The sequence below is a fragment of the Kwoniella dendrophila genome, chromosome 11 (assembly GCF_036810415.1).
Source record: "Kwoniella dendrophila CBS 6074 chromosome 11, complete sequence".
NCBI lineage: Eukaryota > Fungi > Basidiomycota > Tremellomycetes > Tremellales > Cryptococcaceae > Kwoniella > Kwoniella dendrophila.
The window spans coordinates 1442801-1461251 of NC_089486.1; the positions used below are offsets into that span (position 1 = coordinate 1442801).

Consider the following 18451-nt stretch of genomic DNA (forward strand, 5'->3'; position numbering starts at 1 on the left):
TGGCTATTGTTAGAATAGTGAATAAGATTGAAAACCCAAGCTTTGAGAAGACATTCCAATTCGAGCATTGATTGCTGTGTAGAAGGGTAGTAGTTATACAGTATGAAGGTGAGCTATATATCTACCTACTTGAGCTGGTCATAACTGATCTAAAATCACGCGTAGTTCGGTAAAACCATTCAATCACAACAGGTGCCAGGATGGGGAGAATACTACCTCAACTATAAGGTAAGTGATGCTAATCACTGTTCGTCCATATCTCATGTATTAACCTCATTCACCTCTTCTCTATCATGTAGGCCTTAAAAAAGATAATCAATTCTTACGCTGCCGGTAGACCAGCATCAGATGCATCATTACTTTCATTAGGTTTGAGACCTGCCAAGAGAACGCCAGGTAGTGGGAACCCTAAATCCGACCTTGAAACAGAGCCATCATCTAAGGACAATGAATATCATGATATAAACCAAACATCCTCATCATCCATAATAGAAGATTTAGAACCACTTCCGGCAGAGAGTGAACCTCCTGCACCTAATACAGGTAGTGCATTAATGAGTAGAGATCCTACAGGTGGAAATGATAGAAGTGAAAGTTTCAAAGCGCATAGAGATGTATTCTTCTTCACTTTGCAGCGGGAGTTGGAAAAGGTGAGCTGAATTATGAATAGAGATGCATAATGGTAGCTAATATCCAATATAGATAAATACATTTTATCTTGTGAAAGAACGCGATTTACGTTTAAGGCTTCTTACGTTGTTATCAAATCGAAAGAGATTATTGCAAAATTCATCTGGACCTGGATCACCATCTGCAGGAGAAAATTTGGACGGAACAACAAGGAAAGATGCAGAATGGATATCATTAGAAGAAGGATGGAGGTTATTCGAACGTGATTTAGGTAAATTACAAGGATTTATTGAAATTAATGCTACTGGTTTCAGAAAGATATTGAAAAAATGGGATAAAAGAAGTAAAAGTAATACAAAAGAATTATATATTGAAAGACAAGTTGAAGTTCAACCTTGTTTCAATAGAGAATTTATCGCAAAATTATCTGATATCGTTACAGCAAATTTATTGGATATCGAAAATGGATCAGAACATTTATCTACATCGTTCTTGAATGGTGATAACCTACCTGAATCAATCGGTGCAGATGGTTTAAATTTCAATAATAGAAAAGAGGAATTCATAGATATCGATACTTCGTCATCAGGTATAACTAATTCTTTAGCTTTAGATGCTTTAAATGATTTAGAGTCAAATATGGTTAAAGCTTTTAATTCAGGTAAAGATGCTATAACAGATTGGTTGAAAATCGCAAAAGCAAAACAAAATCGTGATAAATCAACAAATAGAAGATTAATGAGAATCTTATGGAGAGCTGCTTTACAAGTACCTAAAGTATATTTGGACTTGGTTTTGCATGCTGTTAAATTGGATTACAACTATATAGATAATATCAATGGTAGATCACCTGCTCATCAAGCTTCAATTGTTGGATCCCCAGTTCTCATAAAACTTTGTGCCGAGAAAAATAACGCTTTGTTCGGATTGTCAGATGCTTATGACAGAAGGCCGATTCATTATGCTGCAATGCATGGTCATGCAGATATCGTTTCATTCCTCTTATCACAATCGGTAGATCCTTCAGCAACTGATAAAGATGGATATACACCTTTAATGCATGCTATAACTCAAGGTCATTTAGAAGTTGTTCGTATCTTTGTTCAAGATAAACTCACATTAGAACCAACAGCTATATCGAATGATTTGATTCCATTATCTTTAGCATGTCAATATGGACATTTAGAAGTAGCCAGATTATTATTACAATGCGGAGCAAAAGTTATACCTAATAGTGAAGGATTATATCCACAACATTTTGCTGCTAAGGCAGGGCACGATTCAATATGTAAACTACTAGTTGATGAAGGTGGATCAGATGGTGGAGGTAAAGACAAACAAGATAAATATAACTTATGGACACCATTACATCATGCAGCAATAGGTGGAGAATCAAGACATCTAAAATGTATAAAAGTTTTGGTTGAAGCAGGTTGTGATGTAAATGCCTCAGATGAATATGGTAAATCACCTGGATGGTATTCAGCTTGGTTTGGTAATGTTGAATGTTTAAATTATCTATTAGACAATGGAGCTAAATTAAATGGAAAACAGAGTACTTTAGAAAGTATGGAAAATTTAGGTCTAGCAGCTGATCCACAAATGGATAGTTTATCACCTGGTTCAGATTTGGTCTTAGATCCTCCAGCAGACGAGTTTGAACTGATACCTTCCTTATCCTTACCACCGCCTATAATACCGTAAGTTCAAGACGATACTTACGCATTATATCCTGCAAAGTTTCCTGTGAATCTGTGCTGATCACTGGCTTTCATAGTCTCCGTGTCTATGGTCACGAATTCCTGGCAAATCGATGTCTTATTCAGCTGTCACTTGGACACCCATTCTCCCGCCCCTCTTCATCCTCCAAAGCACCTCCTATCAAATTATATTCGCGGTCTGGTCAAGATCCTCTCAACCTATGGTCTTCACTTAAATTGGTCATGACTTCCAAATCAGATATTTCAGCAGTGCCTCATTCCGTTATATTGCCTTTAGCAGACGAAAGGGAGGTGTTCTCTTTCCAAGTGCAGTCGTTAGAAAGGTTTACATTGGAATTATCGCTTTACCCGACTTTCGGATCTAAGGTCATCGGAAGAGCAATAGTGTTACCTGCTACATTCAACGATGTGACATATCATAAAGGTATAGTGGCTCCGCTTTTGGATCATAATCTTAAGACGATTGGTGAAGTAGCCTTTGAAGTATCATGTATTAAACCATTTGAAGGTGCACAATTAGAGATTGGTGGAAGAGTTGAAACATATTGGAAATCAAAAGTAACACCATCACAACCCACACAAGATCATGCACATCAATTCCAATCACATAGACCGTTATCAGTATCAACATCTTCACCATCATTAAGACCACCTGGCGTAACATCTGGATCGACTTCGAATAACAACAACGAATCTGCTTTAGTCACAGCAAGTTCATTATCGGGTGAATATGTACATATAGTAATTCAAGTTACAAAAGATGGTATGCCAGTTATATATCCAAAAATTAAATTACCAATTGAAAATTTAGACATAACTGTATCTGATGTAACTTTAGAACAATTCTTAAATATTGCTAAATCAAATAACCTTTTGTTCTCGTCCAAAGATAACGATAATCAGCAGCAGCAGCAGCAGCAGCAAAGTAGAAGTACTCATGAATGGTCAGAAATATTAAACAAAACAATGTCGACTTTAAATGAAATTTTAACTATATTACCAAATGAAATTGGATTAAATCTATTATTACAATACCTAAGACCACAAACTTTGAAATATGAAAATTTAAATAGTCAATCAATCGAAATTAATAAATGGGTAAATTCAATCCTGAATACAATTTATGAAAATGGTAAAAAATCAAATCTCACCACTGCCGGTACTACTGGTAGTAGTAGTAGAAAAATAATCTTCAGTTCTTTCCAACCTGAAGTTGCAACTGCTTTGAATTGGAAGCAGCCCAATTGTAAGTTATGCGATTTCTTGCTTTGTGGGACATCCCTCTCTGAGCCTTTCCGCTCTTCCTGTTTCCACCCCTTCTCCGGTCTCGATCTTATACAAAGACGTGTATTGTTGTTTGAATACGAGCTCATACTACTTCACCATCTGGTTAGATGCCGTATTTTTCGCTTCTTACTGTGGTATCTCGACTTCCACTTCATCGAACGATACGGTGTCAACAAACACAGCATCAGGTAGAAAACGCCTGACACCTATTTCACCTGAAGAAGAAAGTGATTTAAGATGTTTGAGTGTGAGGGAAGCTGTAAATTTCGCCAAATCAACCAATTTACTAGGTGTGATATTGGAAGCGACTACTTTGGTAGGTATTTGCCAAATTGAATTAGCTATAAAGCGATCAATAAGCTGATTTACCCTTGTGTATCAGGCGGCTGTACCGTCACTAGTGGCTTCAGTGAAAGATGCAGGATTACTTTTAGCTACTTTTGGTGATAATCAGGATATGACGTCGTTGAGGCAAGGTGCTTCAGATGGTAGAACTGTTGATGCCTTTGTCATTGATGGGTAAGTGCATTTACTGAAGGATCCCCGAGGTAGATTGAGCTGATGATTCATCGATCGACTACTTTAGCATCATGACTTTGACCGTATGATTGTAAACTAGTCCATGCATAGATGTACCGTTATCAAATCCTACAATTTTCATTGCTTCGCGTTCCGGCAATCTAAACGCTTTATTCCATTTTCATGGTGAGATGTCAAATCAATTTGAAGGGGTCCGTCAATCATCAAATTGATATGTAGTTGCGTCATATTGTGCTCGAGGTCATTTCTTGTCAATCAAAAATTACAACATTCTTGGTATAATCCCTGCAGTTTCCACACCAAGTATAAGCATCAATATCCATTTTTCTACTTTGACAATATTCACAAATATAACGATGCTTTGTTCTATATTTTGAGGTAGAGGGAGGTAATTGATATGATTTACCTGTTTTAGGTGAAGTCCAATATAAATTTGATTTTTCACCAAATGGTTTATATACTTTCTTGGTTTCATCTTCTGTTATTGTTGGATTTGGAATTGAACCTCCTTGATACGATTTAGGTAATAATGAAGGATGATTTGTATACATTTGATATTCTTCTGTATTTGGAAATATATATGGTATTTTAGTTGATGAAGATACTTTATTTTGAAATCCTGATTGATATTGATCTAAATTTGAAGTTGGTTGAGAAAATGCAGATCCTTGAGGTGTACTCGTATCATACCACCCATATTTGGGAAAAACGTTTTTCGGTGAAAATGGATTGAAATGTTCGTAAGGTAATTGAATATTTGTATTTGTATTTGAGTTTGAAGGTAAAGGCGTAAAATCTGATGGTCTTTCTTTTCTATAATAGTGGAACCCTTGATCAGGTAAGTGTAATGGTTTCCCACCTCGATAAAATGAATAATCAAATGGATAATTTGGATTATTCGACTGTTAAATTTGAGTAAAATATCAAATGGATATTTGCCAACGTCAAAATCGTTATTCAGTAACTTAGTGAGGCAAGATTGAAATGCGAGTGACTTACCATTTTCCCAAGCTAAACTAAAAACCGTTCGTTATCTATTCGTAATGTAAGAGACAAGAAAAGCGAGAGATCGTTCATTTCACTCATTCCATCATACGATCAGTTACAAATCAAGCAGCTTGAGTTTACGTTTTTTTTTTTTTTTTTTTTTTTTTTTTAAATTTTTGCGCATGTAAGAAATCGTCATAAAGTCGTGTTCTTGAGGTGGTTCTTCAGGGCTGGAGGGGTGAGCTGAAACACGCTAATGCATGTAGACTGCAGTCATGTTTTCTTCTCTTTATCCAATTATAATACACTTCAACTCTTGGTATAAAAAGTGGTCTGATCGTAATCAGCTTATTGAAAGTGACATGAGATGGTAACATGACCGTACATACGTGAAAAACAACATCTTTAATTTACACGTACTGTAGTACCCCTGTATGTTTAGTAACTAATACTTTAACCAAAATATCATAAGGTAAAACAGAAAACAATTATTCTCTTATGAGACAATCTTTGGTCTTGTTTCTGATTAAGCACCATGATAAGCTACAGTATAAGTATATTGTTTGCAATTTGCACACCAAGAATAACCATCTTTTTCATTTCTTCTTAATCTACAACCATAACATTGCCAATGAATCACTGTATTTTGCCCTGTAATAGGATGTATCTGAGTACCTGTATTAGGAATTTGAACAGGATATGGATTTATCCATTGATGTCTTTGAAAAGGTGTTTGTGACGTCCAATTTGAATTACCCCATGTAATTTCACCTAATTTACTAGGATCGTCTCCTGATAATGATGTATAATTGATCTCTGAAGAAGGGAATGAATAAGTATAACTATTAGGTTCTAGTGCATTAGTTGTTGTTTGATCTGAGCTAGTAGAATCAGGATTTGATCTATAGATATAGGAAGATGAAGAAGCTTGATCTTGATCAATTGTTGGCTGATAGGACGACGATTGCGATGGATTGTTGGTCGTTTTCGAACTCGACGACGCATATGATTGTGATTGTGATGAATAGCCATACTTATAAGCAGGGTAATTGCCATAATACTGATAGTAAGGATTATTGGGCTTCATAGCTAGGCAAAGTATCTCATTGACCTTGAGAAGGTTTTACTGAGTATAAGATCGCGTACAATCAGTCGCTCAATTTATAGTACGTTCACTGTACAGCTTGAAATGGCTAACAACAGAAGTATTATTAGCATTCTACACTTATATATGTATATGCTATACACTAATAATGAGAAGTAAGCGAGGTCGCAGTAGATATTTGTAAACAGGTGAGTGTCGGTTCATATCGTCAAGCGAAGTAAGTATCATGAAACAAAGAGAAGTTGATTAACTTCTTCCTTTCCTTCTGATTCGACATGATGATGAATTCATCCGATCAGCTTAGAGAGAATGTCATTTTTTTTAGCTGTAGAGGCAGGAAGACCCACATCTAAGAAGTACATGCTTGAAGGAAAATCCCAACTATACATACAGCTTCGCGATTGACGTGAGCTTGGCTTTCCTCGCTTGCGCCTTGTTGGTCACATTCGGTACATCATAATTGTATACTTGGTATTGATTTCGATTTATCGGCTTCGACGAAGAGTGGATTTCGGAAGATGAGAAGTACAAGCGAATCTGCTTTATGTGTATGTATGTGTAAGTCTGTATTGAGTGGCGTGCTTTGTTGATTTTCCCCAAGTTGGGTCGGTTAAAGCGGTACATGATAGATTGAGGAATGATCTTACGGTACTGTTCGTTTTCCATTCAGTAAGCTCTAACGAAAACCGTCAACATCATTTCAATACTACATGTACATGTGTAGGCGTTAGTGTCCAGCAATCATGATACTTTTCATTTGATGAAGCCTGACATTGTAAATCCTTAACAAACGTTCAACTAATGCCATTTTGCATGAATAATTACTATACACATTTTCTGGTCCAACAAACCTGCACTTTTCCCTCTTACACTTCTATATATGCCAGTACCAAGATAAAACCTTTCATTCCTCTTTTTCGTTCAAACTTCGTTTTAATTAAACGTTTTTATTGCATTTATCTATTTCCATCGTTTTTAAGTTTATAACTGTAATGCTGGATAATCGATATTCGTTTTTGTGAAATAACCTTTGATCAATCACCAAGTTGAGTTCACTTATACCGCTTGACCTGATTCAGGTAAATGACCATTTTGCCTTATGAGAACCTCTGTAATTATTCATGAAACTCAGTCAGCAAAGTTTCTTATCTCAGTATATTCCATCTCGCCTTTTTGTCATTGCGCTTCCTGTTCCACCCGTATTCTTTGTACGTCACACAGGATTAACGATCATGGTATGAAACAAATCTTCCAACTCACTGAAGAATTCGTAACTCATCCAACTGATAGCAGTACTAGGTGCAACAGTCAATACTCTAGGTAACATTCCTCTTCTTAAACCTTTCCAACCATCTCTATCCTTGATAATCCGTAATGCTTCTCCCATTGATTTAGCTGCTCTGATGCGTGGATCTGAATTTGAACCTCTGGTTTGTAATAAAGTCTATTATAGAAAATCGGAAATGATTAGTAAAGAGAAACGGTAACTTATTGTCGATGCCAAAAATACAAGAGAATGATGTCGAGTTGAGGAGATGTTATGCGATCATAGGAACTTACCTTGGCAACATCTAAAGGAGTAGTAACAGCAGCAGCTAAACCACCTGCAATACCACCTGCAGTACAATGTGTTATTGGACTATAACTTCCATCAGGATTTATTATAGTTTTTAAACTTTCATATGCTGAAAATTGAACTGCTGTAAAAGGTACACTCATTGTTAAAGTTGTTGGATATGATACGTAAAATGCTGCTAAACCTTCTTTTGCATAAACTGTTCTTGCGCATGATAATACTGTTCGATGAGGTGAATTTCGAATTTGCATTCTTTGTTTGATCACTATTGAGTTTAGACAATGATATAAATTAGTTGTGGACAATTCTCTCAACTTTGGTCGGGCGAGATGGCCTCAGTACGTCTAACGGATATTTTGGATGGTGTAAATGGTAATTTATGGATTTTGGGGGTCAAGCAAGGGATATTACTATTTTTGAAGTCAATGATATACTCACCATCAAATGGATTCATTAAAGCATCAGATGATATAGTAGCTGCAGCACCTGCTAAAGCAGTACCAGCGACACCTGACCAACCTTCACCTCTACCACCACTAATTTCTCTAACAAATTCGTACATTCCGAAATGTGCTGCATGTGCTGGACCTGCACCTAAAATAACTGAAGCTACACCTCTCCATAATGATCTTAATCCTTCCGTTGTCGATATTGATCTTACATGTTGCATTATTGTATTCAATTGTGGTGGTGCTGGTCTAGCAGCTGTAGCAGTAGCTGCGGAAGCTGATGCTGATGCTGAAGCTGAAGCGCCAGCTCCAAGAGGTGATAAGACTGGGTTCAAGGAAGGGAGAACTTGCATTCGTGTCTAAATCATCACGATCAGTCATCAGTTCTTCCTATCATTATGGCATGACGAAATCAATTCGAACTCACTTTAATAGAATCTACAGGGAAGATAGCAGCATGTTCGGAGATACCGGCCTTTATGTAGATATAAACCGTATGTTAGCTTTGACGTTTACCACATCTATAGTTCTTGCATCAAAAGGATGGTGGTAGATTGATCAACTTACCATAGCTCCAGCAGCCATATTTACAGCCCAACCACTTCCAACGGGTAAACTTTCATAGTCATGTTCCTCTTCTTCTTCTAACGCTACTGAAGATTCACCTGCAGGTTGAATTGGTGGTACATTCCCACTTAAATGAGTTGAATGTGGATGTACATGGAATTGCGGTATTGTTGAACTTGATGAAGATGTTGAGGATGTTGAGGATGACATTTTGATGTCAAGAATATACTATTTAAGGATGAAAGACGATTCTGCTTTCAAGATATACCGATGTTGCGCAATTCTGCTACTGTTCTGATGGAGAGAGATGAATTTGATTTACTGCGGCGAATGAAATTCATATCAGCACGTTTGATACTTTATCCATCCTCAGGATGTAACACCAATCTCCAAACAGGAGGTTTTTTTAGCTTGAATTCGGATAACCAAGACCAATGGCCTTGCTGCCATGAGAGTATCCGCTTTACACTCTCGAGTGATAACCAGTATCTTCGTCCATGATAGCCACTTCCAGAGGCAGTCCTCCATTTGCCGAGCCATTGAAAAATGAACATGTTTTATAAACGTTAAAATCACTAAACTTACGTTCAAGAACTTTAATCGATCTATAGTATTCCAAGTCGGTACGAAGATCGAACAGATTGATAGGATGGATATCCTTTTTCCGAAACTTTCTTGCTTTGTAAGTGATGGTGATGGTGGGAATGACCTTTGAATCGTTAATCCAAGAAACCTGACTGTCAAGACGTTGATCGAGCAATAACAAATGTCTGGGATATCAATAATACCACGAAAGTCGATGGAGGTCGGTTTTTCCTTAAAATGATATTTCTTGACATCTATGAGTATAATATGATACGTAGGAAATCTTCGGCCGGTGAACCACTAATAAAGTCTTTCAACTTTTTGACGCTCTAAGCGGTGTCCACGTGGTTTACATTGGGTGAGTCACATGATTTGGTTTTACTCTATCTGTTATCTGGAATTCCATAAATGCGGCATTTGACCTACCTAAATCACTCATTTTATCGGAATACACTGTCTGAGATCATTGCATGCATTCATAATCTGTATACTTTGTGGTATCTGGGTATGAGCTGGATTAAGTATACATGTATACACCTATATATTAAGATTACATCGCTATTCCATGAACATTTGATCCATCTGACGCGAGTTCAACAGATATTTTCGTGGAAAACTGGAACGAACTGAATCCTTCTCAACCGCCTATCTCCGTTATCTTCGTGAACGTTTCACTAAACCTGTAATTATCAATCCCGTTACAGCTGCTGCACCAGCTATAAGACCCATACCTATTTATTGATTCAACAAGCAGCAAGAATTAGCATTCATTTTGGGTATCACCTTCGGCTATCTCGTCAAAGATAGCCGCCGGCAAAAAAGTATATAAAGAGAAACTTACCAATATAACCATCTCTTTGAACAGCTTGATCAATCAATGAACGTAACGATTGGGCTTGCATGTTCTCTGGTTCTACCGATAACAATAAATCTATCATTTCCAAAAGCAAGTTCGATCAGCAAAATTCACGAGGTATAGTAGTGATAGTATAGTCATGATATTATCAAGAATTGAGCATGTAGTCAATTACTCTGAAGAAAATCAGCTATAAAGCGTCAACTCACCATTAAATTTCTTGGCATATGCATAATTCTTCAACTTGTAATATCCAACAGCGATATAGTATGTACATTCTCTTCGATGAGCAGGAGATGCTGAATATATCTCTGTAAAAGTTATGGAAGATTAGTTTACAGCTATGAGGAGGTCCTTTATTCCCAAAGTCGGAATAGATGTTGCGGTTTATTATCAAATGTGAATTTGAAATCACCCTGTAGTAACTTAACACCCTCAGTTTGTAACTCTGCAGCGTTTGATTTAACTAAACCCCAACCTATGTTAGAGAATACGATTCAATTAGCGTATACTGTCATTTCCTTGCTATTTCCTTCAATTGAGAAGGTATGAGTCATCTTCCTTTGATTCCACCGAGTACAGCTACTATAGTCTTTGACTGATCTTTACAAATATGATATGAAGCAGGTACTGAGTTCAGGTCTGAATATTTCCAAACATACCATAATTGAATTTACTCTGAGTGGTAACGTGACCTTGCTCTATCTCCTTGTAATATTGCGTCCTTAAAACCTATATTTGAGGAAATCAATATGAGCATGAACCTACCTCAACATTATTCAAATGACCTAGAATGACCTGATTGTCTTGACTCACTTGCAATTCCTCATATCCAAGGGAAGTTTCGGCTTCAGCAGCATAAGGTAACTCGGTTGGCATTATGATATTTTGCAGATAAATTCGTAAAGCGCAAGTATTAGATCGTGATTTGACTGGAGTGCTAGATATCTTAGAGTATGATGTTACCGCGCTCTTGATAAGTGGTAAAGTTGATTGCAGTGTTATATAGGCACTATGTGAATCTTTAGGTGGCAATTCAGACAAAGATGAAGGATGGAACATAGCACCGTCATCAAGTCGGCCATTATATAAGCCTAATGCTCAGGCACAGACCTCGAATGGACAAAGGTTTTCTAATACTTATTACGATTAAATTGTAATCCTTCATCTCCTAGCATACGATTTAAACGTAATCACTTAGCTTCAGTCCGCGCATCTCACGTGACCTGATATTTTGGTTGAACGTGAGTTGATGAGGTTATAGGGAACAACAATAATTCAACATTTTTTATCTATCGTAGAGACCATTTGATCATCACGCTTGTAATCTATATGGCAATTGAATCTGATTAGTATCGTACAGGTAGCACCGTAATCATCTGCAACATAATTGGGAGCCAGTCAATATGTCAAATCCACCTAATGGAAGAGGTAAACCGTCTTTGATAGCTGCAGCTCAAAATCAAGGTCAAAATGCAACTTCACAACAACAACAGCAACCTCAAGCTTCGACTTCCTCCATACCTGCAAATTTAGATTCAATCCCAATGTCAACTGTCTCATCATCACAATCTGGCTCAGGTTCAATCTCAGCTAGATCTACACCTGCTCCTGCAACCGCTAGAAGTGTTACTGAAGGTAGTGTACCTCCAAGTGGTGTAGCTAGATTGAAATTCAAACCTAAAGTACCTATACGGAGGGTCAAACAGTGAGTAAAACTCCATATCCTGATTCGAAGCTAAGAATTTCTCGTTCTTCTGTTTTTTGTTCTTAGGGAAGTCGATGTAAAACCTGTTAGTTGTCATTCCAACCGCACAAACAGCAGCAAGGATGAGCTGACTGATGCTTCGATTGTAACAGGACATATCGTCAATACCAACACCATCTGCTCCCCCGGGAAGAGGTGGTATGAGAGGAGCTGGACGAGGTAGAGGTGGTCCAGGCAGAGGTAGAGGTAGAGGAAATGCTCCTTCTACTTCAATCGCTGCGGGTGTTTTTGGTGGTCCAAGGCCTGCAGCTTCTGGTGAGTATCGAATACTCCTTCAGACATATCAACCAAGCAGAAAATATACATAGTATTTCTTCGACTGCTAATATGTTCCTCTGTTGCATCTTTTAGCTTCATCATCACGTCGATTTGCAGCAGCTCCAGCACCTACAATAAGAGCATTTGATGATCAAGATGCAGAAGTTTATTCTGATCATTCAGATCAAGAAGGTGGATCAATGGGTAGACCAATTGATATAGATATGGTTTCAACAATGTCAGAATCTGCACCAACATCATTATATAGAGATAGGAGATCAAATGATAAAAAAGCTAAAGCACAAGGTAAAGATAAAGATGAAAAGAATAAAGATAAAAAAGGTAAAAAGAAATTATCAAATTCAGAAAATATGGATGTAGATGCAAATAGTGGAGGACCAAGAGTAAAAGATGAACCTATATCACCAGAAAAACAAACACGAGAATTAAGAGTAGATGATGAAATGTTATCTGATGATGAAATGCAAGATCGTGATGATCAAGGTAGAAGAGTTAGAAATTTCGCTCAAACTGGTGGTATAGAAGAACCACCACAAGAACAAGACCAACCTTCAAGAAATACAAATGTGGATGATAGTGATGAAGAAGTAAACGAAGCTCAAGCTGTAGATTTAAGTGAAAGTGAAGAAGAGGAAGAAGAAGAAGATATGGAAGGTGATTTTGTTAACGTTGATGGATATGTGAGTGTTTTCACTTCTAATTACGCCTTTATCTTCGTTGCTAGATTAGACTAGACTATCGCTTTCTTCCTACGGAAGAATTGCACGTCAATCGACTCCCCACATATTTGGCAAGATATACTGTTATTGTCGCAATCACTTTGCTGACTCCCCGATTACATCATCATGTTTATAGGATGATCCAGAAAAGAAATTATTCATATTCCAATTCCCACATCTATTTCCTAAATTCTTACCAAACACTCCTGTAGATTTAACTCAACCAACACCTTCAAATGGAGATATAAAACCTGACATAAATAACACATCAAACCCAACTGCTTCGGGTCCATCGTCATCAACAACTGCTACTCAAAAAGATGTTAAACCTGATATTAAACCTACTCCTGCACAATTACGTGCAAATGCAAATGCTAAAAAATTACCTGAACCTATACCTGAAGGTAGAATTGGGACCATGGTAGTTATGAAAAGTGGTAAGGTTAAAATTGTTATGGGTAAAGATATTGTAATGAATGTGAGTATCAAAGTACTAAATAATGAATCATCTCAAACTACTCGCTACCATTATTTTGTATCTAATTTCATACGCTTTAAAAAATTGACTTTTTCCCTAATATTTTCTGATTCTGTAAATTAGGTTACACCAGGATTACCAACAACATTTATACAACATTTAGTTCATTTAGATTTAAAAGAAAAAAATGTACATGTTTTAGGAGAGGTACATAAAAATTATATTGTTACACCGGACATCGATAGACTGTTGGAAGATTTATATATAAATGGTGGTCAAACTCCAGGTGAAATTGATGCTGAACGTAGAAGAAAATTGATTAGGGATAGAGGTTTGGTACAAATGAAAAAGGAGAGAGATTAGTGCGGGAATGTGACTATATTCTTGATGTTTAGGGATATAATTGTACGATACGAATATGCAACGTTATACTAATGAATACCAAATATACTTTTCATACCGCTCAAAAGACATCATACCAGAGTGAGTTGTCTGTACTTTATGGATTGGGATATGACAAGTTTCGTCTTGACGGTGATTCGTTATCACGCTAATCCTTTCATATAGGGAGATTGACCAAATGTGTGGCCTAGGAACATCCTTTATTCACAGTTGTTAGAGACCAACATTACAAAGGGACTTATGCAATTTTTCACAATAGTTCAGTCGTATGGCTATGAATTGTGTCCATCTGCCTAATCGCTATTTTACACCAAAAATGAAGTTACCAAAAATATCTTACCACTTTATTTCCTTGATTCCGTTAATCAAAACTACGATACATGCTTTCAGCTTACCATAAAGTCACCAATCAACAGTCTCTCAAAGATAGTTATTCAAAAAGTGTAAAAAATGTCTATTGAAACAGCTATTCATTTACCTTTTGATCTTTGTCATCAGAACAATACCGAAAATCTCCACGACCAAAAACCCACCGTGATTGCTGATCGGATCGAGAAAACATATAACGACGAGGTGAATACAGCTTATCCAATAGAATGTCCATCACCAGAAATGAAATCCTATCAAAGATCATATAAGCCAGATGTAGAATCGAACTTACCTTCTACACCATCTATACCAATTTTGAATTTACCTATTCCATCAGTCACTTTGACCCCTCATAGATACACAGAAACAAAATCAACCAAGATTTCAAAAATAAACACACAAGGGAAAATACCTATTCAAGTTGATAATAGTGCACCCAATTCAGTCAAAGACCTCAGAAGTTTAGCTGGATCGATTGGATATTCCTCAACGTTGAAGCCTGCTTTCATTATTGATCAGTCTCCAGGTCAGAGTATCAACGATCATACATTAAAAGTAGATAGAAAACCAAGTTTAATTTCTTTGGGAGGTCAATTAAGGAATTTGGATAAATCATTTATTGAGCAATACCTGAACTCATCTTCCTCTGATACAGTATCAAGACGGGGATCAAGTGAAGGAGATTCAACAGTTAGATTGGTGGAAAAGAGCAAAAGAGGTATTGATGAAGTTGAAATTGAATGGTGTTTTTACTGTGGTAAAGAAGGTTTAAGGAATGATTTGATTCTGGAAGAGATTGATTTGAATGAGATTTTTCGAATACAGAACAACAATCTCAAAGAAGTCAATGATCAATTGCAAGTGAATGGTTGTAGAGACCAGAGGAGGAGCTGGCAATGGAGTTGTAAGGATAAATGTGAAAGACCACAATTGGAAGCAAAGTAATCTAACTGTTGGAAAAGTGCATACTTTCATATACCAAAATACATATAGCTGGATCATACAGACATATCGCAATATGCTCTGCGTAGATATGCACAACAACCCATATCACGTACCTGTGTAACCTTGCCAGATCCATTGCATGAGCGTTCGCTACTATCACTGTACAATCTGCCACTGTACAACCTACAGTCTACGGTGTAGCTTCGTCATTCACAAGTCAAAAGTGGAGGTTGACTGCAACTGTCCTTTGCGGAATGTTGATCATTCGATCAACGTTTAATCATCTCGCTTTCTTCCTCACTTCAAAAGGTCTGATAGCTGCAACGAAGGAGACAGTCGAAAGCACTCAACAAGCTTATAGTACTCCTAATCGTCCGATCTGATCACTGTTGTCCTTTCAGCACCATGTCTCAAGCTTCTTCCTCGTCTTCACGACGTCGTACAGTTGAAGATATGATCGCTCCTTTAGATATCGATAACTTTGATTGGAACGCGTATGAAGGCACATATCAAGGTGAGTTAGGTCTTATTTGGACGCTGCTTCCTCTTCTCAAAGGCACCTTATTCCATTAGCTAACACTCAGATCTGAAAATATGATATCACTCGCTGTAGGTCGAGCGTTAATTACGAGACTAACACATATATCCTCAATCCTCTTATCGTCTTCATCCAAACCTACACCTCAAACTTTGAGATTAGCAAGAGAATCAGTATTGAGGTTGATACCAAAGATCAAAGGAAACACATGGGACTATTCATTATATGTACAAGTAGTTAAATTGCTTAAAGATCCATTATTCAGAATTAAACAGAAAGATGGTGGTGGTGGCATTGATTTATTTTCAAAATCAGGAGGAACTGTAGGAGGAGGAGATGATATAAAGATGGATGTTGATGAAACTATTAATATATCAGATGAACGTGTTGTTACTTCCTCAACAGTTACAGGAATTGAGGTTGGAGGAAGAAGAGGTGAAGAAGTGAATGGTATTTTAGACGAACAATGGATAGAAGATTCAAAAGAAAATGAAAGAAGAGAAAACTCAAGATTGGTTATTGAATTAAGCGGTTATTTAAGTAATTTGATTAAAGAAAGTATCAGAGTGAGTTTTGAATTGCCTTTTATCTTTTTTTCCGTGTAAATTGTTCTTTTGGTTTGATGGTGGAAATAAGGAAACAATAAGGGGGGGGGGGGATGCATATCACATGATGATGATAAGCAGCTCGTAGTAAGAAGACGGTAAACTGGATGGAACAGATTTACTGATGTAACCTATCAACGTATCTCAAAAGACGGTAAAGCTGATGACTCGAATGTAAACTATTACTTAGCTTACATACCTCGCTTTCGCTCAATTATCAGTCAAAGTTGGTAATTCACAAGCTGCAATGAAGAATTATGGTGCAGTCAGAGAGTATAGTACAAGTCCACAGCATCATGTTGATTTAGGTGTCTGTATTGTTGAAGTAAGTGTTTATCCATGAGCTATGATCAAATTTATATCAACTCTGCCCATTGGTAGTATAGCACTAAAAGTCTCTTTTTCCCCATCAATTAGACTTTACTAGCATTCAATTTACCTCAAACACTTCCAGGACATATATCAAAATTAGAAGCTACATTAGACAGATTACATCCACCACCAAATCCTACAGGTAACAAAGGACCTGCTGCAGAAGCAGCAAATGTCACTGCATCAGATATACGTGAAAGAAGAGAAAATGAAGCTAGAAGTTTAGCTGTAAGAAAGAATGTAATGATAAGAATCAAAATCGCAAAAGGTTTAGTTGCATTGTATAACAAAGAATGGTCAAAAGCAGGAAGAGAATTGAGTAGTTTGGCTGAAGATGAAGGTGGTTTAAGTGATTTTGAAGGTAAAGTGAGTTTCAAAATAAAAAGACACTCAAGTTTACAGGTCTTTCAATTGTACTAACATTCCGCAACTGAAAATTGTAATGAATGGTAGATAATATAGCTGATGCGTTTGTATTTTCGGTGAAATAGGCAATCTCATCATCAGATTTAGCTTTAATTACCGCTTTTTGTATATTAGCAAGTTCTGATAGAGATAGTATAAGAAGAGTTTTATTGGAAAGATCAAGTTTCAAAGCACAGATTGATGATTCAAGTGAATGGATAATGGATTTGATTAGATCTCTCGTAGATGCGAATTATGGTGAAGTTATGAGATTGCTTTATAGGTCTGAGGTGAGTTCTTAGAAACTTTGACTATCACTCTTCTTAGCGAAATTGCATTTGAGATGGTACTGTTTCTGTCTAACATTTACATCCAAATTCATAAACAAGTTTGGCTGACATAATATTCATTATTGATCTAGCCAATCCTCCTGCTCAATCCATTCTTATCATCACATACAAATATATTGATAGACTCGATTCAAACTAGATGTATACTTCAGTATGTACAACCTTTTTCAACAATCCAGATCCCGGTCATGGCAAACTCGTTCGGTTTACAACCAGATCAAATGTTATATCTACTTGAAGGGTTAGTGGAGAGTAAAGAAATAAAAGGCAAGATTGATCTGATTGACCAGGTGAGTTTCAAATAGTCAATCATCGTTTCTATTCTCAAGCCGTAATTAGTGCTGATTTTCATTGGGTCGCATTCTCGTCACAATTAGGTTCTCACTATGACTGAACCTGATCATAGAGGTGAAATGTTTACCAATGCTTCTAAAGTCGGTAAAAAAGCTAATGATGTCACGCAATCTGCTATACTTCGAATGAAAATGTGAGTCAACCCTTGCTTGACATTATTGCTATGTATGAAAAGCCTTTTGTAAATATGACTAATCTTTCCTTTACTCTTGTCATACAGGATTGAAGCTGGTATAGTAGTTGATCCGAGACCACCGAAATCAACAGATAAATCAGGTACTGGGATCGATGAAAAAGGTCAACTTGTTCTAGATGAAGGTTTGGGTGATGAATTGGAATTGGATGTTGGGACTGGTAAATTCAGTTTCGAAGAATAATAGGACCCAGACCCAACATACTACATGTTGGAAAGTATAGTAATTGGAAGGTAAAGGTGGCGACAATGTGGTAATAACCCCTTCACCTATGGTTGAAGGTGGTTTTAGACATATAAATAGGGTTAACGATGACAACAAGTTGTATTGTATGATATGATCCGATATGATCCGAATGATGACAACATGC

At 36.9% G+C, this 18451-nt stretch overlaps 8 protein-coding genes across 8 annotated transcripts; 4 read left to right on the forward strand and 4 right to left on the reverse strand.

Annotated features, from left to right (window-relative positions):
- Positions 1 to 102: 102 nt before the first annotated feature.
- Positions 103 to 4246, forward strand: L201_008087 (uncharacterized protein; the record flags this gene model as incomplete). Its single annotated transcript, XM_066223785.1, has 8 exons — positions 103 to 108; positions 166 to 228; positions 300 to 650; positions 703 to 2330; positions 2408 to 3597; positions 3746 to 3954; positions 4021 to 4157; positions 4225 to 4246. The coding sequence occupies 8 exons, from the start codon at positions 103 to 105 to the stop codon at positions 4244 to 4246; spliced, it is 3606 nt and encodes a 1201-aa protein (XP_066079882.1).
- A 183-nt stretch (positions 4247 to 4429) lies between these two features.
- On the reverse strand, positions 4430 to 5180 carry L201_008088 (uncharacterized protein; the record flags this gene model as incomplete). Its single annotated transcript, XM_066223786.1, has 2 exons — positions 4430 to 5080; positions 5178 to 5180. The coding sequence occupies 2 exons, from the start codon at positions 5178 to 5180 to the stop codon at positions 4430 to 4432; spliced, it is 654 nt and encodes a 217-aa protein (XP_066079883.1).
- A 511-nt stretch (positions 5181 to 5691) lies between these two features.
- Positions 5692 to 6252, reverse strand: L201_008089 (uncharacterized protein; the record flags this gene model as incomplete). Its single annotated transcript, XM_066223787.1, has 1 exon — positions 5692 to 6252. The coding sequence occupies one exon, from the start codon at positions 6250 to 6252 to the stop codon at positions 5692 to 5694; it is 561 nt and encodes a 186-aa protein (XP_066079884.1).
- Positions 6253 to 7326: 1074 nt separating this feature from the next.
- L201_008090 (uncharacterized protein) lies at positions 7327 to 9072 on the reverse strand (the record flags this gene model as incomplete). The annotated part of the gene is made up of 6 exons (XM_066223788.1): positions 7327 to 7379; positions 7531 to 7714; positions 7831 to 8111; positions 8285 to 8654; positions 8723 to 8770; positions 8863 to 9072. The coding sequence occupies 6 exons, from the start codon at positions 9070 to 9072 to the stop codon at positions 7327 to 7329; spliced, it is 1146 nt and encodes a 381-aa protein (XP_066079885.1).
- Positions 9073 to 10101: 1029 nt separating this feature from the next.
- On the reverse strand, positions 10102 to 11182 carry L201_008091 (mitochondria fission 1 protein; the record flags this gene model as incomplete). The annotated part of the gene is made up of 6 exons (XM_066223789.1): positions 10102 to 10178; positions 10289 to 10378; positions 10513 to 10614; positions 10719 to 10781; positions 10966 to 11035; positions 11120 to 11182. 6 exons carry the CDS (start codon positions 11180 to 11182, stop codon positions 10102 to 10104), a joined length of 465 nt encoding a protein of 154 aa, XP_066079886.1.
- Positions 11183 to 11709: 527 nt separating this feature from the next.
- L201_008092 (uncharacterized protein) lies at positions 11710 to 13910 on the forward strand (the record flags this gene model as incomplete). Its single annotated transcript, XM_066223790.1, has 6 exons — positions 11710 to 12011; positions 12078 to 12096; positions 12164 to 12326; positions 12423 to 13030; positions 13206 to 13547; positions 13671 to 13910. The coding sequence occupies 6 exons, from the start codon at positions 11710 to 11712 to the stop codon at positions 13908 to 13910; spliced, it is 1674 nt and encodes a 557-aa protein (XP_066079887.1).
- A 489-nt stretch (positions 13911 to 14399) lies between these two features.
- Positions 14400 to 15263, forward strand: L201_008093 (uncharacterized protein; the record flags this gene model as incomplete). Its single annotated transcript, XM_066223791.1, has 1 exon — positions 14400 to 15263. One exon carries the CDS (start codon positions 14400 to 14402, stop codon positions 15261 to 15263), a length of 864 nt encoding a protein of 287 aa, XP_066079888.1.
- Positions 15264 to 15668: 405 nt separating this feature from the next.
- Positions 15669 to 18264, forward strand: L201_008094 (uncharacterized protein; the record flags this gene model as incomplete). Its single annotated transcript, XM_066223792.1, has 8 exons — positions 15669 to 15777; positions 15877 to 16367; positions 16597 to 16731; positions 16824 to 17144; positions 17270 to 17473; positions 17605 to 17823; positions 17911 to 18020; positions 18108 to 18264. 8 exons carry the CDS (start codon positions 15669 to 15671, stop codon positions 18262 to 18264), a joined length of 1746 nt encoding a protein of 581 aa, XP_066079889.1.
- Positions 18265 to 18451: the final 187 nt, after the last annotated feature.